General features: G+C 32.3%; 2 protein-coding genes across 7 annotated transcripts in view; one reads left to right on the plus strand and one right to left on the minus strand.

Moving 5' to 3' along the window:
- The window catches only part of LOC128189245 (uncharacterized), a 59,807-nt gene that overhangs the window by 29,216 nt on the left and 6,032 nt on the right, over nt 1-24,559 (plus strand). The window lies entirely within an intron of this gene.
- Nucleotides 2,045-22,846, minus strand: LOC128189242 (uncharacterized). The gene is made up of 3 exons (XM_052860771.1): nt 22,776-22,846; nt 5,461-6,896; nt 2,045-5,337 (listed from the first exon to the last, which is right to left on the minus strand). Exons 1-3 carry the CDS (start codon nt 22,778-22,780, stop codon nt 3,413-3,415), a joined length of 3,366 nt encoding a protein of 1,121 aa, XP_052716731.1. The 5' UTR covers nt 22,781-22,846; the 3' UTR covers nt 2,045-3,412.

Raw genomic sequence — 24,559 nt, forward strand, 5'->3', positions numbered from 1 at the left:
TACAGTGAAAAGACTAACGTAGTTGCTAGCGATCGAGAGCGCTAGCAATAAGCAATACTAGTAAATACGATTTTATTTTTTGGAAAGAAGTTCTATCAGAATGGAATAGAATTATTAAGTCTTATAGCCAAAATGACATAAAAGTGCTTAATAAACATAATTATATTGTTTAATCCAAACATCAGAATTAATAACTCATAATTTTTTATAAAGAATTTTTTTAACCCTGTGTATAAATTTATTAGGGATTTGATGACAGACGAAAGCAATTTTGTAAGCCTATATCGAAACTCTCAGAAACTCAAATGTTAAGACCAAGGCTTTAAAAATATATGGGTTTGAAAGAGACAATGTTTGAGATATAGAAAGCCTAAAAAAATAATAAGGTAGAATATGGACCATTAATTTCAAGTTCCCTCAGTATTTCTTACAAACAAAGCAAAGGGTATAAGGATATATATTGTGTACGTATAAATAACAAAAAATGATCAATTCTTTCAGTAAAGAAGTGGACAGATACCGGATGTGTGTATACAGAAATAGAATGGAATAACATTTTTAAACTCCCATTTAAAACCTTAAAAGAATCCAAATTTCAATTGTTGCTATTCCAGATTTTACATAGGATTTTGCCAACAAATAAATACATTTTAAAACTCGATGTAATTGATTCACCAGCATGCTCTTTCTGTAATCAAGATATAGAAACTACAGAACATTGATTTGTTGATTGTTTTCATGTCAGAGAAATATGGCACTACTTTGAAGAATGGTTTAGAAGCAAGTTAAATACTTTTCGGTAAATTCAAAAATAGAAATATGTGTAGAATACAAAACTTATTGATTCTTAAAGAAAAACAATTTATTTTTGCCAGTAAATATAAGAATATCCAAAAACTTTCGACGCTCATGTTTAAACGAACTGTCACTGATATAATACATATTGAGAAAATATTGTTGCTTAAGAATTGTAAATTGAGTATGGAAAGCGCTGGAAAAATATTTGTGATATGTTATAAAATGTGTTTATAAAAGCTGCAAGGAAATTGTAAGCAAATTATGTCAAAAGAAGTTATCAGCTTATAACTATGTATTTACTTACATATATATGACGTTTTGATAGCTAGTGTTCCCTTTTCTTTCTCTACCCACTTTCACCCCCCTAAACCAACCAAAGTACTGAAGGGAGTTAATTTTATCGATTATCATTTATTCAAAATCAACGATATGTGATTTTGCATGGCAAGTAATATCAGTAATCGAAATATTTCTGAGAAATTATATAGATCCAGGCAAGATTGAACTCTTGTCTTGTTCAACCAAACGCTCGGCTGTCTCCGTTTATCTCCGACAAGCAAGAGAGACTCTTAACGGAGACAGCCAAGCGTCTGGTTGAACGAGACTACATTGAACTCTAGCGTAGGAATACATACCACTTTAAAAAAATATATAAACTGTTTGTACAATATAAAATCTTATTATTGTCATGGTATTAATAAATAAGTTTTTCTGAAAAACAATGTTTCAGAATACATAGGATCGAATTTATCGGTATTGTATTGATTTGTGCTTAGGTCCAAACACTGTTTCACTTTCGTTTTGCCCGAGTAAGTGCATAGGAGAGTTGATTAAAATCAACTCCCAAAAATACTTCATACTTCCATGGTTAAGGAGTAGATTAAAGAACATATTTGACATTGTTTTCTGTATATATATGTCTGTTTGTCGGTGTACACACTTGTCTGTACATTTGCATGTTTATCTACGGTATGTGACTGTGTTTATATCTCTGTCCAGAATGAAAAAAAATGTGATGTGTATGCACTGTAATGCATTGTAATCTAATTATATGTGAAGCTATGAACTTGTACTTGAAAATTTGAATACAATTTTTAAAAAAGAAAATAAAAGATTAAATTTTTAGGAATAAAATTTATTTTGAAAAAAGGTTATATATACATTGATAACATGTCAGAAAAAAAAAGATATACAGAGTAATTCTCTACGAAACATCAAAATTTTCAGAAATTATATTCACGTTAAATGTTAGAAAATTAATGTGCGATTATATATTGCAAAAAGTCGGGAAGTGTTGAATGAAAAATACAAGACCTAATTATACTATGCATATATTAAGGCAAGTTTCAAAATGGAAAAAAGAGACCACTCATTAACATCAGATAGAAAGGGGAACGTTTCGGATAGAGTATTCGGTGAATATATTGTAAAATTGAGAGTTGCAGTACTTGAAGGCTAATCAGTGTTGCTTAAATTCATGAAATGAATTTTAATGATTATCATTAGTTAGAGGGATGTCTCTTGTTTAAATTAGTATGCACTATGTAGGCCCATAGTGTACATGAGAATCAGAAGTAAAAATGCAAAAATTGCGGCTATGATTGTTGTGTTGACTTTACAAAATGAAATTGCAAGTTGCAGGTGGGAGGTAAAATAACGTAAAAAGTATGTGGATGTGATATAGTAATCTACACATTGTTATGTTTCTGACATGTGATGGTGCAACATGCACACACTGTGGAATGTTAACCCTTTGCAAGGACTTAGCTGGGAGAGGTCTAAAAAGCTGAAAATCACGAAATATGGGGGAAATATAATAGGGTCGAAGTCTCAGAAAAACCGGTATGAAGAAAATATTACACTAGTACCTCAAATAATGGTGAATGGCCTTATAAGAAGTTAATTAAAGATATTTGTGCTGAATGGGAGCTGAGGAAGTTTTTTTTTTCTATCGTATACGTATATTTTTAAAATTTTCGAATTTGCATTTTGAACCTATCATATTGCTCTTGCAGTTTAACTATTAGTCTTCAAAGTTGGCGAAAGCAGCATTTTCTCAGTAAAATAATATATTTCTGCATGGTTTTTGGCCTAGATATCCTTCAGGACCGGCTTGCCTCTAAAAGAAAAACTAGAATATTTTGATAAGTTCTGTTCTATGGAATAAATTAAGGTAGAATTCTTTTAGGGGCACCCTGGCCCTGGGGTAGAATTTCTTTTTTTACTTTAAATTTTATTTTCAGTACAGGCACGTAGCATCGTTTTTGAAAGTATGGGGTCAGACTCATCCAAAAACTCTTAACAAGCAAAAAAAAATAAATATTGAGTATCAGTTGATCGTTATCTAAAAAACTAAAAATATAAAACAATTTTCCGATCACGTGATTTAAATGATAGTATTATATGTACATATTTATCCAGAAATTACATTTGGTCAAACCAGTTCATTGCTTGTTTTTTGCGTCATTTTAAGTAAAGTGTTAACCGCAGCAAGTGTCCATTTTTACCTGTCTTTTTTTATTCCTTCGATAATTCATCTATCATGGAATAAAATTATGAATTTAATTTCTCAAGTATCGTTTGCTCTGGGCTTTTGCTTATTTTCATTTTCTGATTAGAGTTTAGTTTTAAAAGATTGAAGTTCAATGCTTTCATCGACTTTATATTTAGTATCTTCAATGTCTTTTCCTTTATGTTCTTCGTTGTCTTGATTTTCAGATTCTTTGTCTAAGTGATTATCATTTTCTTCTTTAATGAGGCTTGGTTTACTGGCACCATGTTCAATTATTGCGGCAACTTTATTTTTAGTACCGGGTTTTGCAAAGGGTCCAATTGCAGAACGTTCATATACGATCTTAACACTTTCGTTGCCAGTTTCATTACTGTTGCTGGTTTCATGCTGTTGTAATTTTTCATCGGCAGCGTCTGCGGTGCGAGCATTTCCTGCATTGCCGAACGCGTTGTTTTTTCCATTGTCATGTTCATCTTTTTGGGATACAATATCTATTATTTTAGGTTTTGTACTGAGCTCATTTTCCGAACAATTGTTAATGCTTTCATTGCTTTTTTCTATGCTAGTTTCATTACTGTTATTTTCATTTCGTTGTTTGTTTTCATCGGATTTATCTGAAATGCTTATTTTTTCAAGCTCTATTATGCCGTCGTTTATAATTTCAGCTTTGGCATTGTATATGATGCGGGGTCTGATTTCATCAACAGTATCTACTGTTATTTTGTATAAAGTGTCTGTTTTAAGTTCGTTAAAAAGATTCATTTTCTCTTCAGGGTTTTCGCCAGTGTCTTTGTTTAGACAGTCTTTTACACATAAACACGGAATTTTATAATGTTCTTCAGAGCTGTCGGTTGTCTTATTTGATTTGGCATTTGTTGTCAATATGACGCAACATTTACAATTTCCTTCATCGTCTAACGGAAAATTACAACAGCCACAGAAAAACATGCCTAACCACCTACACCAAAAGCAGTCTGGTACATAATTACAACGGTTGTTTGTGGGTTTTTCGGATGTTTCTTCTTCCGATGTGGATGTTTCCTCTTTCGATGTGGTTGATTCCTCTTCAAATCTCTTTTTTGTTTTGGATTTTTTTTTCAATTTGACACAACATTTACTATTTCCTTTATCATCAAACGCAAAGTTGCAACAGCCACAACACAGCAAGCTGAAAATACAAAGACAGCATCCAGGTGTTTTCTCTTCTGTTGTGTATGCTTCTCCGGGTCTTACTTTTCTCCAGCATTCTATACATTTTTTCACAGAAGTGAGTTCCCTCTCTTCTTCAGTTAAAACTGCATGAAGAATTGACATTGTTTTATTAGACTTTGATCTTTTAGTATCCTTCTCCGCTTTAATTTTTACAAGTTCATCTTTAATTTCCTTTTCTTTCATGTGAACACGACTTGTAAAGTCTCTCACCAACATTGCCTCTACTATACGTGGTGGTCCAAATAAAAAAATCAAGGAAATAATAGTAGTCAAATCTGGCTGTGCTCCAAATCTTATATAACCTACATTCTGCATTGTATCATATATTATTGCAAAAAATAGACCCGAAAGCATTATTTTCACAAGCAAGTAAAACAGTTCGTTAGATAAAGGAAAGTGTTTTGCAACGATCCTATCAAAATGATTAATTGGAATACTAGTTTGCTCTTGGATTTCGAGAATTGTTTCCAATAAATTTCTGTAAAGTTTTATGAATTGAAAAAGAAACCTGGAAATATAAATGATAACAGATGTAAAAAAAATAATGTAAACATAATATTGAATTGGAAAATGAGGCACAGCCAGTAACAATGTAAATATAAAGAATTGTATTACATAGCTCAAACCACAAAAAAAGATATTGAATGATAACTTGTACATCAAAACAAGGAGAAAAATCGTAATGCCGTGAGAAAATGACTGTAACCAGAAATTCTTACAAGACTCAGTCTTTGAAATATCATTAACATTTTCGTTTATTTCTCCCTTACAAATTTCCTCATTACCGGTGTGCTTACTCTGTTCATCGCATATTTCTAAGTTAACATTTTCAATTCCGACGTTCTCAATCGGTTCGCCAACTATTCCTATGTTTACATCTTCTGTTCTACTGATATCTTTTTCCCCATTTTTGTTTGGTATTTGATCTTTAATTTCGCTTTTCTTACATTTTTCCCAAACACACGATATTAATGCTTTACATCCTTTACAAGTTACTACATTTAAGAAATTGACAAAAAATATGTAAACATTTGAAACCAAAGGGCAAAACGTACTACCTAACACAAGGGCAACATTTATAAAGAAACAAATGCCTGACTGTATGCGCACACTGAAACATACGCAACCGTTGTCTTTATTACAACAACATGAGCGTGTGCAACTATTAATGAAAAATAATTTTGACCAAAAGGAATAAGTCAGTACAAGAAATATTTTTTGAATTTTTCGGGACACTAAATTATTTCTCTGTTCTATTTGTTCCTTGTCTTGATTTCTTTCCTCGTCATCTTCTAATAAAAATTCAGAGACTTTCACTGTTTTTAAAAACGTGCCTGGTTTACAACTGTTTGTGGTATCCAAAATAATGAAATCATCTAAAATACCATTAGAATTTACCAGAACACATATATTGATCATCAGAAATTGTATAACTCCTAAAGCTACAGCAAATTTATTGTTGATATACATATTTTCTGCATGCTGAAAACTTTGATTATCATTTGAAGACCTCAACAAACAGTTACAACGGTCATGGACCTCTGATTTGATGTAATAAATTCCAGTTGTTAGGGCTGTTACTAATGATATTATACGCAGCGTTGCTAGGTATTTATTATTTCCTGCGAAAAGAATTCGCTTACAAAACACTGAAGGACTATAGGGAGACTCGGACATATAATATGAACCCTGAACCGTTTTTTTATCTTCTATATAAAATGCGGATTCTATTGCAAGGGGATAAAAACAATAGGTAAAAAATATTATAAAGATGACTATGTAGTTTACATATGACTTCTCTACAACCGCACATGTGTTGTTGTCCGTGTAACACCAGAATTGATACCCAAGTTTAACAGCGGAAAAATCGCTGACTTTTTGTTTCAAGTTGCCAATTTCAAGCTTAGAATGGCATATGTATCCTTCAGATGGGTTGAAGGCGTTATCTGTGATTGAACTGTTTCTCTGTACAATCTTTGAAATATGTTGAGCCAAGTAGGAATTGAAATGACTCTTACAAGCTTCGGTTAGATTCCCCATGTTTATTTCCACTTCTATGGTACCTTGTTTAGCTTTCAATAAACCAAAGCTGAAAACATCCACATCTTCAGGATAACTCAAAATATATCGATAGTCGTTGGCAACCCAAACCCATCTTTCTAATTTTCTTTCCTCCACAAATTTATCAGAATTTGATTGATTGAAAACCAAATTAAAAAAAATCATATTTCGTTCCTCAAGCAGAAGGTCTGCAAATGTTTTCTGCTCGTGTTTCATTGATAATGAATTCATGATGCAGGAATCAGCCGAAATGGCAAAACAACTGTATATGGTTGATATACAGTAACCCAGGAGAAACATGCTGGAAGAAACCCTGTAATAAATACATTAAAATCAGTATTAAAAACAAAGATGACGAAGTCACCCAATGAAATTTTAACAAAATTTATGAAACTAGCATTAAAGTGAAAATATTAAACCAGTATATTCTGTCCCGAATTACCGCGACTTTTACTTAACATTTCAATGTTTATATATGCCCTTTTGTTTAAACTACACTCATTATTTTAATGGTGAAGATCATTTCTGTTTGTTCTCTTTGTCGCATCAGGGAAAAACAGCTAAAGATAAACAGCAAAATGAAATTACTGCGAAGATTATTTATGTATTGCAAAACGCTCAAAGTACCCACAGAATAATGTTTTAAAAAATTGTAAAGTATTACAAAATCTTCCAATTCAATAAATTCTGTAAAATTTTTTTTATTATAAATGCACAGAAACAATTTATTTTTATTGTAGTCAATTTCTCTAAGTAAAATGGAAGACATGTCATAAAAATATCGTGCCCTACTGTTTATCTTTTAAAGGAATGTGCATTTAACGACGTTGGGACAGATACCATTAAATAAGTTTTTATTATAACTTTATTTTTATATAGTAATCTTATGAATGATAACTTCTCCTTTGTAATACAGTTTGTCATTAAAAATATAAACTTATGTAACATCACACCGGATATCTATGACAGTACCATGGAGACATTTTTGCTCCAACTTTTGATATAGTTTCGTAAAAAAAAAAAAAGGTAAATGAAAGAATATAACAGAGGAGTGCAATTCACTATTTTAGTGTGCTTCCTCCAACAGACGAGATATTTGTCTTCCAAAATTAATATTGATTGGGAAATTATAAAACCTAAAGAGAGAAACAAATTTTCCAAAGATAAAAATTTGAAAGATAAACATGTAGAAATTTAATGTAGACAGATAGTTTTCCTATAAGAATTTTTGTTTTCACAAAATAATGAATTCTTGATACAACGTAAAATCCTATAAAAGATTTGTTAAAATCCCGTCTAAATATAAATTTCAAAAATAATTACTTTAAGAATATAGGTAGAAAATTCTATAAATCTTACAAAAATGTTTTTCTTATAGAAATGATATTTTTTGCACTGGAATTATATTAATGTAAATGTCTAAAATGAAAATCGAAATACCAAAACGGTACTTAAAGCTATATATGGCGTATTTTTAGTGAATAACAATAATAAGATCTGATTTTTTGCTTCATTTCTTTGCTTAAAGATATAACTTTCACAAAATTACACTTTATAAATCAATCGAATAACAAAGATCTAAGAAATTTAAAAAATCATGTTTTTTAACATTTGAAAGAAATTAGAGAAACACGTGAGTTGTTTAATATAATGAAATGTACCATATTTTCTTTCAGGAAACTGTCGCCGTGCGGTAATTTTTTATATGGTACCAAGCTATCTTTTGGTCAAGCATCTTTTTGTAACCCTTGGAAGGTGTAAAGTGTTAAAGGGTATGGTCAGTATTTTGGTGAAAACTTAATTTTCTGGGTTTTTTTAATGCATACAATGCCCCAATAATGCATTTCTAGTAGTCAACCAGAATTTGTGTGTCGTTCGTCGTGTTGTAAACTCAAAGAAAAAAAATACAAAAGATTTGAATAACCCCGCCTTAAATGGGTCATGTGACACCCATCTCGGTGTATTAACAACAATGGCGACGACGAGAAAAATAGGTATATCGTTAAGTTTGACAGGTTGGCAATGAAAAAAAAAGGAGACAGACCGACAGGGATAGGAAAAAAGGGAAGACCATGTAGATTGATGGAAGAGGAATTGAAGCCGAATGAAACATAATTTTTTCGTGAAGTTGTAAGGGTTTTGCTTATCAGGTTCGTGCTCCATGTGTTCCGTGTCTTTACTTCATAAGTTATAAACCACATGTGGAATTTTGTTTAGAGGAATTTTTAATAAAGAATAAATAAACACTTTCAGTACATGTATCCCTAAATAAGAGAGGGGATATTTACTCCGTTTACCGTGTCAATGATGCTTAAATCGTATTTCATCTTTATTACACATAATTAACAATTTATATCGTTCTACATTAATAAATATGGGAATAATTATGCTTCGAGTATCATCTGATATAAGAATTATCTAATTTAAGACATAACAAACGTAAATCTATTTTGTAAACAAACTGTTCTTCCATAGTGTTTTCAATGCTAGGTTTTTGTAATCGGCTTCGGCCGATCACAGTTGTGTCCATATGAGGCATCCGGCAAATGCTTCCACGTGCGCACACATTCCGCTTGCATAAGTAGTTCTTATAAAAACTTGAAGTTTGGTTTAGTATTTATATAACATTTAACTCAGTTTTATTTCAATTCATTTACCTTAAGAGATGCAAACACACATAAAATACAGTTCGACCTGTTAATTCAAGAATGCACATTTTGTCTCACGCGTAAGAATTTCGATCGAAAGATTCATTCAGTAATGCAGTTGACCTCGATGAACTGACCTCAATCATAAGAAGATGCTCCATGAACTGACCTCGATCTATTGATGTTGCATAATAGTAGTTAGGAAGACGGCTTGATTTAAAAACAAGGTTACGTTATAATGCGACCCCAATAGCAAGTTATGATGGCATTCAATGTTTTTCAGTCGCATTAAATTATTTTAATACAACTTTTTCTTTGTATACGTTTTAATGCTCTTTGAAGAGCCCTACTCAGTATTCTGAAGAAGAAGAAGATACATTAACATTTAATAATTACGTTAAAAATATAAAACTAGAAAAGGAGTTTACGAACGGCTTTCCCCAAATTTATTTCAAAATTAAATTTGTTGACGGTTTATAATGATGAAATAATGGTGTACAGATTCAAAATATTCTATATTCTGTAAAAATATACAGTACTTTTTTAATTATTTTACATCAAACTGATCATGTTGATTGCTTTTAGATATCAATATATCATTATTGCCGATCATTCCTTTAAAAGGAATACACTCATGCGTAGTGGCGATATGAATGGCGGATCACATAAACATTCATCAGACGTGTAGCAAAGTTAAGAGATGAATTACTAAAGACAAACCGTGTTTTATTGGCCTATAGTTAGTGAAATGTCTAATTATAAGAAGCATGATGTATATTTTTACTCAACCTCATGTAAAACTTTTTACTCCAAATACGCCACAAAATATGACTAAAAATCGTGTCATGTATGATTTTTTTTATAAACTGTGGATGCAAAAATACCTCTTACGCACTCAACTTATTTTCCGGCATACATTTATTTATACGTTAAGATGCAAATATTTAACTTGACATAGATTTCGGTAAACTATTCGACGTGACTGTATATGTCCTTTACCCATCTGAAGCCCCTTTCACAATTGGCACACGACCAGAAGCGATTGAATATTCGTGCGACCTATGGAATCGATATGAATCGTAAACCGTTGCCGAAATAATTGCATTTGATAAAAAGTTTTCGAACGAAATTTGCACGATCGAAGCTAGCGTTGTGCGATGTAATCGCATTAAATCTTGCAATATATCTTGCGTCTGTATGCGACTGTTGTACAATGAAAGCGACTGTTGAATGATATTGCGATAGGATCGTGCGAGAGACCAGGTGATCGGACGATTGAACGTGCGCCAATGCGATTGGACGTGCGATCATGCTTGTCTAGTTCTAATTTCTAAAAAGAACTCTAGAAATACGTTTTAACGCCAAAAAATTATTATTTGGTCCAGCATGGTTTTTTATCATAATTAAAGTATGCTAAGTCTGAAAAAATATGCTGGCCTTCATGAAAATGGCGTTAAGTAGGTCAAAATAGCAATTCTAAATGGCGGACAGCCAATCTACAAATTTTTCTCTTAAAGCCTCTTCAATGGGAAAATATAATGCCAATCACTAATGAATTGATCCAAAATAGCATTTCATCATATCCAATGTGTGCTGAGTCTTACAATTATGCTGGCTTTCCACAAATGTGGTTAATTAGGTCAAAGTGGCGATTTAAAATGGTGGATAACAAACTTTTGTTAATTCGTTATAAATGGACATAAAGCGTGGGACAAACAATGAATATTTAGTCCAGCTTAGCTTTTAATCATAATTTAGGTGCGGATAGTCAGGAATAATATGCCATTTTTAAGAAAATGTCTTAAATTAACCAAAAAAAAAAATGGCGATTCATAATGGTGGGCATCTAGATTTTATATTTTTTCCCTTTAGTTTCTTAAATGGTGAAAAGGCGAGAAACAAACAATTATAATTTTTTAAATACATTTTCAAATCATTAATAAGACGTGCTTAGTCTTGGGAATCATGCTGGTTTCCACCAAAGCGATGCCTTAATGTCAAAGTGGCGGACAGCCAGATTTCATATTTTTTCTATAAAGTTTCTTAAAACTGAAAAAAGCATGAGACCAACAAGTGTAATTTAGTCCAGCAAAGTTTATCAATATAACTAAGACATGCTGAGTCCTAAGAAATATGCAAGCTATGACAGAAACTCCGTAAAATAGGTCAAAATGGCGATTTAAAATGGCCTACAGCCAGATTTCATCACTTTCTATTTAAGTTTTTTAACAAGAAACAAAGCATTAAAACAATTATAGTCCGGTCCATCAAAAAGATTTTATTCATAATAAGGTAATACAGAGTATGACGATATAATCTTATTTTTACAAAAATGGCGTTATTTGGGTCAAAATGGCGTTTCAAAATGGCCGACAGCCAGAATTCATAATTCTCTTTTAAAGCCGGTTACAGGGATAAAACGTGTAAGTATTACATTATACAAATATGCACATGAAAAATTAGATTGGAACACTTTAACGAAGAAAAAGAACAATTCCATATTATACTAAAACTTGTTAATTTTTACCGTTTTGTCTTATTAAGGCTTATACCGGTATTTTGTTTAAACATTCTGTGTTCATGCTTTTTAATATCCATCTTGTTCATTAACCTTTCTGGATTTTATTTAATCATCTAAGTTTAATTAAGTTCGTGAAATACAACAAATGCTTACAAAGCAAATTTTGAGATAGGAGAAATATTTCTGCTCTATAAAACTAGTGTTTTATAAGGAATAAGGAATCATTCTTTGAGTATTATGAGGTAATAATTTTGGTCGGGGCGTGATCAAATCCAATAAAGCCCGAAGGGCTTTAAGATAGATTTGATCACGCCCCGACCGAAATTATCACCTCATAATATTCAAAGAATGATTCCTTATTACTTATATTTATATTATTTTGAGCCATCATACGATTAAATATTTAAATATAAAATAGCAAACCCCGCTGGCGCCTCGATTTTGGCGTCATTTGTATTATGGGTTATATAGTAGAAAAACTATACGTAGTGTTATCACAGGCAAAGACACCGGAAAATGTAAATATAAGGCTTTAAAGACATCGATGTCATATATGATAACAGAGATACAATCAGGTACTTAAGAACAGTGTACGACATGAAGAACTATTCAAGTATATGTCTGTCTCTTCCTTTAATACCTTTCTAGCAAATAAATCTAACTAATATATCTTCATATACACTTGAAAAGCTCGTGATTCAAAATGAGCCAAGATCAACATATCGTCCAGCTTTATATATATTGATAAGAATGCGCAATATGTTTTGGGCAACCCAAAGAATTTTACTCTTTTTAACATTACCAGGGACAATTTATGTATTGTAAGAGGAATCAAGCTGCCGTTGTCTTCGTTAAAGATAAAAGAACCTCTTGCAAAAATGTTAACATGTGTTTGGCCAAATGTGCCGGGGAAAGTATAGCAATGCGTGTTCATATTCAGAGAAAAAGTTGAGGCTTTTTTATGCTAGCCATGCCAGTGTTAATTTGCAACATATATCCTCACAACTAAGTTTGCTGATGGATGTATGAACCTCTTTAAAACCGATAAACATCCTTGTCAATGTTGTTGAAGAGAAAATGTTCCCCTTTTATAGAACTTTGAATTAGCACTTGGTTTATTTCATTCACTGATATGGTGTGACACAACTTCTTATTTCTACAGCATATCGAGAAAATCGACATAATAAGTGAACAGAAACAAGTATGAAAAGGGGGAACTAACTTACCAGAAAATCAAAGAGTTCGAGAAGTTCTTTAGTTATATGGATAACCAAAACCCTTGCCCTATGACACGGTTTAATTTGCTTTCTTCCTATAACCAAAGCCCGGGAATATGTCCCAACCTAGGATTTGCCTTACGTTGCTTATGAAACAAACACACACCAAGGTAATGATAGGGAGACAGGCATATATAGGCAAGCCCATATTACCATGCCCAGTCGAGATGGGATAAAAAAATTAAGTGATGGTTGTTTGTTGCTGGAACTAATGACCTTAAGATCTAATACCTAAAGCTTTCTTAGATTTGATATCTTGCAACTGCCCCACAGGTTGCAGAACCTTTATGTGTGAATGTAAACGTGCCTACTTCCCGGGTAGACATTTGCAAATTTCAAATCACAATCGTATCATTAAAAAAAGATTGTATAAATAACATAATTATGTACTATAGCTTAACAAGGGAAACAGAAAAAAAAATCCAAATAAAAACCTGGTGGAGTTTTTTCTAATAATACAAGTGTTCAAATTTGATTGTCAGTTACATCATTAGTATTGGAATTATGATATTCAAATAATTTTCCCATTTAAGAGGCCTTTAGTATTCTAAATAGAGATTAATGAAATTTGGCTACTAGTATACACCAATTTGAATTGCCATTTTGACAAAATTAACGTTATTTTCATGAAGACCAACACATTTCATTAAACTTGGTACAACCTAATTATGATAAAAATGTTTGCTAGACCAATTTTTAAGACTTAAGAGAATTATAGAATTTGCCTGTCGACCATTTTGACCGCCATTTTTATCTAATTATGACATTTTTGTCATAGCAAGCACATTTTTCAGACTAAGCACGCCTTAATTAATATGCAAAAATAACTTTGCTGGACTAAATTAGTATTGTTTTTATGCGTTTTCCCTAGTTTAAATTTTTTTTAGGAAAAAAATATAAAATCTGGGTATCTGCCATTTTGATTCGCCATGTTGACCTAATTAACGCTTTTTCGGGAAGGCCAGCAAATGTTTTCAAACTAGCACACTTTAGGTATGATAAAATACTAAGCTGGATCATTTTATTATTGTTTGTCAATAATGAAAAGACTTTATATAATAAGAAAAAAATATGAAATTTGGTTGTCCGCCATTTTGAATCGCCATTTTGAGCTACTTAACGCCATTTTCATGAAGGCCAGCATATTTTTTGGAATCAGCACACTTTAATTATGTTAAAAAACCATATGGGCCAAATAATAATTATTTGCCGTTAAAAGTTTTTTTTTCGAAAAATATTAATCGGACTAGACTATGCGTTCCATGGTACGAATGCTTGTGCGAGTCAGAGGGTTATACATGTATATACCGCCGATTTCTGACGCTCTTCAGTAGACATAGTTGAAAGAGAGAGAACATGTCCCCCCCCCCAAAAAAAAAGAAACAGAAGTGCAGCAGCATTTATCATTTTACCTCAATATGATTATTCTATTATATTTGATTGGTCTAGAAAGTCAATTGGCAGGGCGATGTCGTAGGAGTGAAGAAGCCGATATGAGCATATGATGTAAACAAGTATTATAAAATCAAAAATATTAAATCATTATGATTCTCTTTATATCACAAAACAAACTTAACTATCTAAGATTCGAAATTATGAAAGAAAAGTGAGACAGTAACAGAGGAAATTAAACAATCACGACGTTATTGCTATCAAAATTTTTTAGAAATCAACGTAATCAATCTATTCCCCGAAGAAAAGCAAATTTCCCTCGGGCGATGCCCTCAGGAAATATATGATTTTTTTCTTGGAGAAATAAATCTTCATTTTTCCCCTACCATCACGCAATAAATGTATATTGTTGAATTATGGTCTGAAACAGAGATGCTTATACAGGGTATATATATCCTAGTGCCAAAGCATGTCATATTACTGATAAATCGTGCAATGATAGTAAAACGTTGCAAGATAACATAAGACATGTTGAGCAACATTCTCATGGTCGCACAATACGTGCATAAACAACCGTGATTCATCTTACGACCTTTAAAAATCGTGCATCACTCTTGCGAGTACACAAAACGTTGTAAAACGTTCGTACTAATGTTTGCGCGTTGCACTGCGATGATTTGGATCGTATTCGGTCGCGTCTGAATAGTGTGCATGTCCAATATTTTGAGGAGACTTGATGCGAGCAGTAAAACGCATGCAACGTATGAGAGAGCTTGTGCGAATCTAACGAATTTCGATCGCAAAGTGTTGTAAAGTGCTCGTGCGCCAATTGTGAAAGGGGCTTAATTTAACACATTATTTGTAAGTTGTATTATTAAAGAAATTGATTTCTGATTGCCAACTTTTCCCTACGATAGTTAAAATTAAGCGATAAAATGTCACTTGATAAGTAATGAGTCTGCTTAATTCTTTCATATACATATCGTCTATTGTACGTGAAAGGTCAACCCACTCTATTCATTCTTAGCCAGGCTCTGCCAAAAGCGAGAAGCAAATTCCTAGCTGTAATCAGGCAAATCGCCAATGATGCTATAAACACTATTATTTTAAAAAGTAAACAAAACACCGAACAGCGTCAAAGTAAAAGCTTCCGCTAAACCAAATTGTTACACAAAAAAAACCCAAGTTTTCTCAACTGTATATTTTTTATGCTTGTGAATAAATCAAGAAAAGAATGGGTTCGTTTGCTGGTTTTTTCTCATTAATGAGGTGTTTTAAAAGCAATACAATGTATTTTAAGCGCCTTCAAGGCGCATGAATTTTTACGAACTACTTTGCAAAGGATTGGTAATCAGCTGCACATCGAAGAAATGGGAGATTATTTTTCGACATCAAAAGCATGAGGACAATCGGAATTGAAAAGTGAACTGCGTTCTAGAACGCAGTTCGCAATTCAAAATTAATATTTCATATTTGGGGCCTGAAGATTTCAAGGCCACGACATAGTGGTAAACCACTACCACTGGAAAATATGGTGAAGTGGTCATCTATATTTTTGAAATTCGGTTTTTCGCAATTGAAAAGTGAACTGCGTTCTAGAGTGCAGTTCGCAATTCAAAATTTATAATTCATATTTGGGGCCTGAAATTTTCAGGGTCATCCTCTAGTGGTATACCATTACCACCCTAAAAATATGGTGATGTTGTCATCTGTAGTTTTTGAGATTTGAGCTTATTTGCAATTGAAAAGTGAACTGCGTTCTTAAACACAGTTTGCAATAAAAAATTTATAACTCATATTAAGGGCCTAAAAATTTTCATGATCATCTTCAATGTACTAGTAGTATACCACTACCACGTGAAAATCATGTCCAAGACACGATGTAGTATCGATATCGATGATATCAACGATATTGTATCGATATCGATTCACTGATTTCAATATAATAGAACTTAAATTCGTATGTACACAGCTACAGCTGACAAAATTTAACATGCACATTTAACGTCGATATCGTTGATATATCGTATCGATATCGATTTTGTTTGTCCTTAACTGAATTTGTTAATATTCATGCCGATATCGACGATATAGAATCGATATCGAGTTGCCTGTGTACACAACTACAGTTCTCCATATTTAACGTCGATATCATTTATATCGAAGATTTCGTATCGATATCGATTTGCATATGTACAGAACTCAATTCTGTCCATATTTAACGACGAAATCGACAATACCGTATCAAAATGTATTTTCCTTTGATAAACTTAAGTTGTCCATATTTTATGTCGATATCGGCGATATCGACGATATCGGATCGATATCGATTTGCATATAAACACAACTGCAACTCATTATATTTTATACATCGATGTCGTCGATATCGACGATATCGTAACGATATCGATTGACATATGTACACAACAAAAGCTGTATCAATATCAATTTGCTTTTCTGCAGAATGTAATCAAGTACTTTGGAAAACTGTACCATGCTTATCGTAAGATTTGACTATCTAGACGATCACAATTATCTATCATCTTACAATCCTTAAAACCCATCATTCAGACATTCTTCTCATTGTTATTGATTAAATTTTATTACCGATGATTTCAAAAGAATTCATAAGAGTCAATATTGAGGTTGATATTGTCATTTTCAATAATATTGTTAAATTTGTTTAACTGAAATAATTAGGATCGCTATTGATTAGAATATCGTCATTTTATGTACGATATCGCCTATAATTAGTAAGCCTGAAAACTAATTAGTGTCGATATCGATGTCGATATCGTCATTTTGTGCACGATATCGTCGATATGGACAATAAAATTGATTTTGCAACTTCATCAGTGTATGTCGATATCGTCAAGTTGTGTACGATATCGTCGATATCGACATCAAAATTTGTTAAGCATTTTAAAAATTCGATATCGATGTCGATATCGTCATTTTGTTTTCGATATCGTCGATATCAAAAACAAAGTTGGTCTTGGACATTGATGAAGTGGTCATCTCTAGTTTTTGAGATCGGGCTCTCACTTATAGAACTCTTTTCATTATAATGGGATTTTAAGCATCGGGCTCAAAAATAACGAGGGCCCCTACCCTGGGTGCTGAAATTTTCAGGGTCATCTACTAGTGGTATACCACTACCACTTTGAAAATTTGGTGTAGTGGTCATTTCTAGTTTTTTAGATTCGGGCTGTAAAAATGGTAATGTGGTCAGAATTGGTATTTTTTAAATTCGAGCCCCACTCATTAAACACTTACTCAATTCAAAAGTAACTGGGTTCTAGAACGCAGTTCGCAATTCAAAATTTATGATTCAAATTTTGGGCCTGAAATGTTAGGGTCATCTACTAGTGGCATACTACTACCACTGTGATGATAATGTGTTTATCTCTATTTTTTTAGATTCGGGCTCCCACTTAAAGAACACTATTCATTATAATGGGGTTTTAAACACTGGGCTTGGAATTCTCTGATTTTCTCAACAAGTATTTTTTTTAAGGTTTACGTCAAAACATGACAGAGGGAAAATAATTCTCAATTTTCTTGGTGGTTTTTGCGAGTATTGGCTCGCGTTAGGGGCATATATATAATGAGATGAAAACCATTATGTTAGGTGTAAGACTTTTCCATTTTGTTAAAATGACGAGATCATTTGAATTTTTTTATGTCAGTTTTTTTTTTTTTTTTTTTTTTGGGGGGGGGGGTCATTATATCATCAGATTTGATAAGTCTATGGTATGATTAACAATCTTAGATTATCGTATTGTTTCTTTTTCATATCTTAATGGTTTTCATTGTTGCGAATTTTGAAAAGAGTGCTTCCGCTTCCTACCTCCAACCCCGTCCTTTCGCCCCCCCCCTCCCTAAAAAAATAAACAAAAGAGAGGGAGAGAAAGGGAAAAGAAAATCAACCAGACATGTAATAAACTTCTTATTAACCTACATATACAATTTACATCAATTGGGGTTCGCTGTAAATAAGTTTTTATGCAGCCCTAAATCTCACTCCCTTTGAAAACCCTGCAAGCAAACATGTACTCCATATATCCAAATTTCCCACCACCCCTCCCTACTCTTTTAAAATATTTCTGGATCCGCGTCTATTTAAACGCAATCCTTCCTTTTCTCCTATGTTTGCTGGAAATGTTTTTTTACCATATTTATTTCATAAATTTGTATAATTTGTAGAATTTCTGGTATCAATTACATTACTGTCCATTAACAGGCTAAATTGATCGATGTAAGTAAAAAAGGTTCAACACATGTACGGAAAATTTCAAATGTGTTTAATTTGTTAAATTTATTGAAAATTTTAAGATTGCGTAATAGTAAAATATTTTTTATTGATGATGTCTCGATCAATAAACAATACAATAAGTTTCTCGTCGACGCCGCATAAAGGATCAGATTGACCACTTCCGACTCTTTAAAAATGAAAGACAGTTTATGAATGTTTGTGGTACTAAATAAAAACAAAGGATTAAGTTTGAAGTAACTTTTTAAAAAAATGTTCCAGCTTGAACTTCCTCTATTAGTTTTCAAATCCCTTTCCATTTTTCCAAAATAATTGAATTATGAAATACAAAAAACAATAACTGAACTAAACTACCTATATTGATATTATTTTGCGGGTATAAAATTAATATGAGGTCAATGATAAAAAAAATGAGATGAAGTGTCTTTTATCGTTATTTAGCATTTTTCATTTTTTTTTTGCATTGTGGGTCATGTATTTATCTTAAAGCTGACATGAATTCATAAATACGCATTATTTCCCTTTTATCTCCGACTACCGCCATATTAGTTGTCGATTTCTATTGTTCTGCCAATCGCTACACATCCCCTCTATAAGGCCGAAAGCACTATTCATGCTTCACCGCATTCAGGTATTTTATTCACCCGAACACTTTACCTTGGAGGAAGAGACGTGTAGAAACGCGGTTTGAACAAAAATAATATGACAACCACAGCACTGGCAAGGAATATCGAATGAACGACGAAACAAGACAAACTGAAATCCAGGCGCAGATACTTCAAAAATCCTCGATAATTGTAGACCATTTTCCTGTGTATGTTATAAAATTGCATATGCGCAACCACACACTGTGGCAGATCGAGCAATGTCAATGATCGCATGGATTTGTTTGTGGAAACCGATGGAAATGATGTTACATTGTTACTTTCTTGGATTTACTATCATTTATCTACTGTGTTGGATGTAGTGCCGCCGGGGTTTTCAAAAAAGATGCAGACGTTATGCACTCTATATGAACGACACACGTGCTCGATGTGCATGTGAAGTAAGGCAGCACTATTTGTGCAAAATAGTACGGATACCTTGGAAATTCTTCCAAAAAATAAATATATTTTGTATTTTATTGATTGCTGTTTCCTTTATTCTTTACTACAATATGTAGTCCATGCATTTAGAAGTCCTTGTAACATGAATGCCTCGATTGGAAAGCAACCGACCGTAACTTTCTCGACCGGTATATATACCCCAGTGGCAGTAGAGGAGCTATTAAAACTAATATGGCGACCAAACGCTTTTATGAGTTCATGTCAGCTTTAATGATTAAGTGAGATAATATCAAGAAAAACATGCAAAATTACATTGACTTAAATATAAAAGGTTAACTTTTAATAGTAAAGTACATTTACTTTCAAAAATGTTTACACAGAAAACAGAATCTGCAAAATTTAGTCAAATTTCCTCTTTTTTTCGAAAAGTCTATTTTCCTTTCAGCCTTATTCCATAATATAGTAAAATAAAATGTCAAATATTTTACATCAAGAATAATACATATCATTTATGTGTTTAGAACAAATTTCTTTTAATACATTGATCTTTATAACAATCCGAATTTAACCAATCGAACCCAGAGTAAATAACATCTTTAAAAGAAGCAAAATCACTCAAATTATATAAATATTTTAGAGTTAATAAAGCTGGAAATATTCAAGCGTAGGTGTATTTTCAGTCAGTAAGATTCTAAAGCTTATAAACTTTCAAGTTCCAGGGTAGGGGTCCTCGATGTTTAAAATCTCCCCAAAAATAAATAGTTAATTTTTTCAGTCCCTACATCTCAAAAACTATAGATGATCACATCCCCATATTTTTACGGTGATAATGGTATACCACTAAAATATGACCCTATAAATTTAAAGCCCCAAATATGAATGATAAATTTTGCATTGCGAACTGCGAACCTTTTGAGTTGCGAATAGTGTTGAATGAGTGGAGCCCGAATCTAAAAATCTAATAACGACCACATTACCCTATTTTTAAAGGGGTAGTTGTATACCACTAGTAGATGACCTTGAAAATTTCAGGCCCTTAATATGAATTATAAATTTTCAATTGCGAACTGCGGTCAAGAACGCAGTTGACCTTTTCAATTGCGAAATACCTTTATTTTATAAACTAGAGATGACAACTTCACCATATATTCACAGTGGTAGTGGTATAGCATGAAAACTTCAGGCCCAAAATATGAAATATAAATTTTGAATTACGAACTGCGTTCTAAAATGAGAATATTGTTGAATAAGTTAGGCGCGAATCTAAAATCCTAATGATGACCACATTACCATATTTCACAGTGGCAGTTGTATACCATTAGGAGATAACCTTGAACATTTCAGGCCCAAAATATGAATAATAAATTTTGAAATGCAAACTGTGTTCTAGAACACAGTTCACTATTCAATTTCAAATAAGCCCGAATCTCAAAAACTGTCAGTTTCTATCGTACATATATATTATGATTTTTTTCGAATTTGCATTTTAAACCTATCATTTTGCTCTTGCAATTTTATAATTAATTTTCAAAGTTTGCTAAAACAGCATTTTCTTAGAAGAATAGTATGTTTCTGCATGTTTTTTTTTACCTAGATATCCCTAAGGACCGGTCTGTCCCTGGGGTCGGACTTTGCAAAAAAAAAAAAACCCGACAAAAACTTCGGAAACCAATTTCTTTCATATCGGTTAATTTTTATATGAAAAATAGTAAGTCCTGGATAGCTCAGTAGGTTAAAGCACCGACTATGTCACACGTAGTGTTTTTGTGCCCTTAAAAAAGTGGCCTGTTTCACTAAAAGGCGATCGCCCGGCGTAACCTTACGCCTGGAGTAAATCGGGACTTAAGTCAAGTATTTGGACTAAGGACGGTCCTAGGTCCGTTTCAATATAAAGGCGTAACTTAGCGCCCGGCCTAAGTTAAGCCTAAAACCGACGCCTACCCAAGGGTTATCGTAACTTTACTCTGTCTGTTTGTCTGTCTGTCTGTCTGTCTGTCTGTTTGTCTGTCTCTCTGTCTCTCTCTCTGTCTCTCTCTCTCTCTCTCTCTCTCTCTCTCTCTCTCTCTCTCTCTCTCTCCTGTTACGGAAACACAACAAGAAAAAAATATAATTGACAAGTTTCAATCTTTCTATACATCAATATCTATAAGGTATATGCATTTAAAATAGGAAACATTCACAAGTTTATCAGATATTTAAATAACATACAAACATGGTTTAAAATACAAACGCGCATAGCAACACACCAAGGACAAATAAAGTTAAAGCCTTTACTGATTCGTTGGAAACGGCTATTGTGTGATTTAAAATGCTGTCTACATTATAAATAAAGGAGTTTTGTGCATGTATCAAAGATCTTAAAATCATTTAAAACGATTCCAAAATAGGATTAATCAAGATTGTCAACAGCGCGCGTTACTATGATACATATTCAAAGCTTTGGTATAGAAATCTGGATAAATAAACCAACAAAAACAAACAAACATACTCATTAGAACAGCTATTTGAACTTTGAATTCTTCAGAGAATATTTCGAAAATTCTATGAAATAGTTTGCATATTTTGGCAAGCTGGTGCTTCAATGACTTTTTTTTTTCAATTTAATTCGTTGAATTCGATTTTTTGTTATTGAGTTGAACCACGAACTTTAATGTTAATGGAAGTGCATTTTGCATTAAAAGGGTCATTATCCACAATATACGTATCCTTTGAACTGTGATTTAAATTAAGGCCCTCAAATAACAATGAAACCACAATTCACATGTTTGCTGGAAGAAATGGATCTGATGACCACAATTTACATACGTCTGCTCACGTCGTTAAATAATAGGAGAAAGGTTTAGAGATGGGTGTAAATAATACAATATTTATTTTATATCAAATATAACAGAAAACTGCTATTTTTAGTTATTTCATAGGACTTTGAAGCTAGTAAAGCGAGTTATTTATTTTTTTCTGCAATGTTATCCGATAAAGTAAATAAAACTATAATTGAGAAATTAATTCAGTTATTTGATTAGATTTAAAATACTTACATCATAAATAATGCAGCAGGAATGTTCAATTTCTTGTGGCAGGTCTGTGCTCTTCAACCAAAATGAACCAGTCCTAAATGATTCCTTTTAGGACATGCAACTGAATTTTTTAAACAAGTTTTAACTTGATCTTCATGCACAATCTGACATTTAAAAATCAATTCTGAAGTTTTTATTTAATTTTAACAATGTACATCTGTCGTTCAAAAAGACCATTTTGTTTATTTCAACACCATTCATTTAACCAAAACACATCTTGGCTTTAAATAATGTTAAACTGTATCTTTTTTATAAAGAACCATCACCGGATTACAGGGGAATATACTCAATACTCATATTGAAGAGACTTCCATATATTCCTTGAGTTAAAATTTCCCCTTTAATATTATCACTTTTTACAGCGTATTTTGCGATGTCAATTGTTCTTGCAATCCAAAAATTCACCTTTTGCATTATTTTAAATACTGTATTTTTCATTGACTAGTGTTTGTAAATCATCATTCACTATTCAGCTCAAATGGTCTTAAATATTTAGACATTTATTTTTTTTTATATAGATCTGCATATGGCATTTATTATAAGAATAATATCTGTAGATTACTTATATTCACATACGAGTGATTTAAAAATACATCAAAGACAAAGAGTTTATTACCATTTTTTACTACTACAAAAAAAATTGGAGGCTGTGTGTTGGAACTGACATAATGTTGGAATAATGAAAAGCACTGAAACAGTGAAAGCTGTAATAGAACCTAGTAGAACGAAATACCATAGCACTTTTATCAAGGGAAAAATGTCAAACTGATTCCGATATTTGTAACTCTTAAAAGACTATGAGTCAACACTGCATTTAAGGCTGATTCATAAATATCAAATAATCTATCCATTTCATAGCAATAAAATCCTCAAATAAAAAATCAAATCGGACTAAAATAAAACCCTTTAGAGTCCTATATAATGAGATGCAACTAAATTGAGATTCTAACAGTTTTTGCAAAAATCACTGTAGTGTATCAAGTTTTAAAAAAAAGAAAGTTTGAGAGTGTGCCAAGTTTAATGTATGAGAGGTTTTCGGCTGTTTGCCAAAAAATTATTTATAGAGGGAAATGAGAACAAGATGTCTGATTTTAGTTTTATTTGGCGAACAGTGGCCATTGCAAAGTACTTGTGGGATGCCAATAACAGAGAGTGTGAAACCACATCAAGCAAATATTTTACGTACAAAATGTTTTAACATTTTTCTCTCTTCACAGTTTAAAATACATGTTTGCTTTGTTATGTTTTGTTATTTATTTTTTTGCTGCTGGCTTTTACTAAATTTTTTGCAGAAAATTACGTTGGATAGGCCTATTAATAAGTTCGTTTCCAGAAATGTTCTGGCAGGCACTAACGTGGCGCTTGCGCACACCAAAGCAAGTGAGGCCTACATAAATTTTGTCAAATACCAATTTTTGTTGTTGAGTTGAACCACGATTTTTTATGTTAATTGAAGTGCATTTTCTAGAGGCATATTGTATTAATAAAATCTTTAGTCATAAATTACGTAATATTGAAACAGTTCTTAAAACTAAGTACACGAAAATTAATGCCAACGAATAATATCACGATTCACATGTTCGCAAAAGATTTCAACTTCCTTTATTGTGTATGACATACATCTTATTACATTCTGTTTTAAAATGTTTTTAACCAAGTATGTGAAGGGATTTTGTAACAATCTGATATTAGCAACGATGAATATGTAGAAGAGTAATGATATTATCGGTTTAAGTACAATAGTT

The sequence above is a fragment of the Crassostrea angulata genome, chromosome 6, assembly GCF_025612915.1.
Source record: "Crassostrea angulata isolate pt1a10 chromosome 6, ASM2561291v2, whole genome shotgun sequence".
Lineage (NCBI taxonomy): Eukaryota > Metazoa > Mollusca > Bivalvia > Ostreida > Ostreidae > Magallana > Magallana angulata.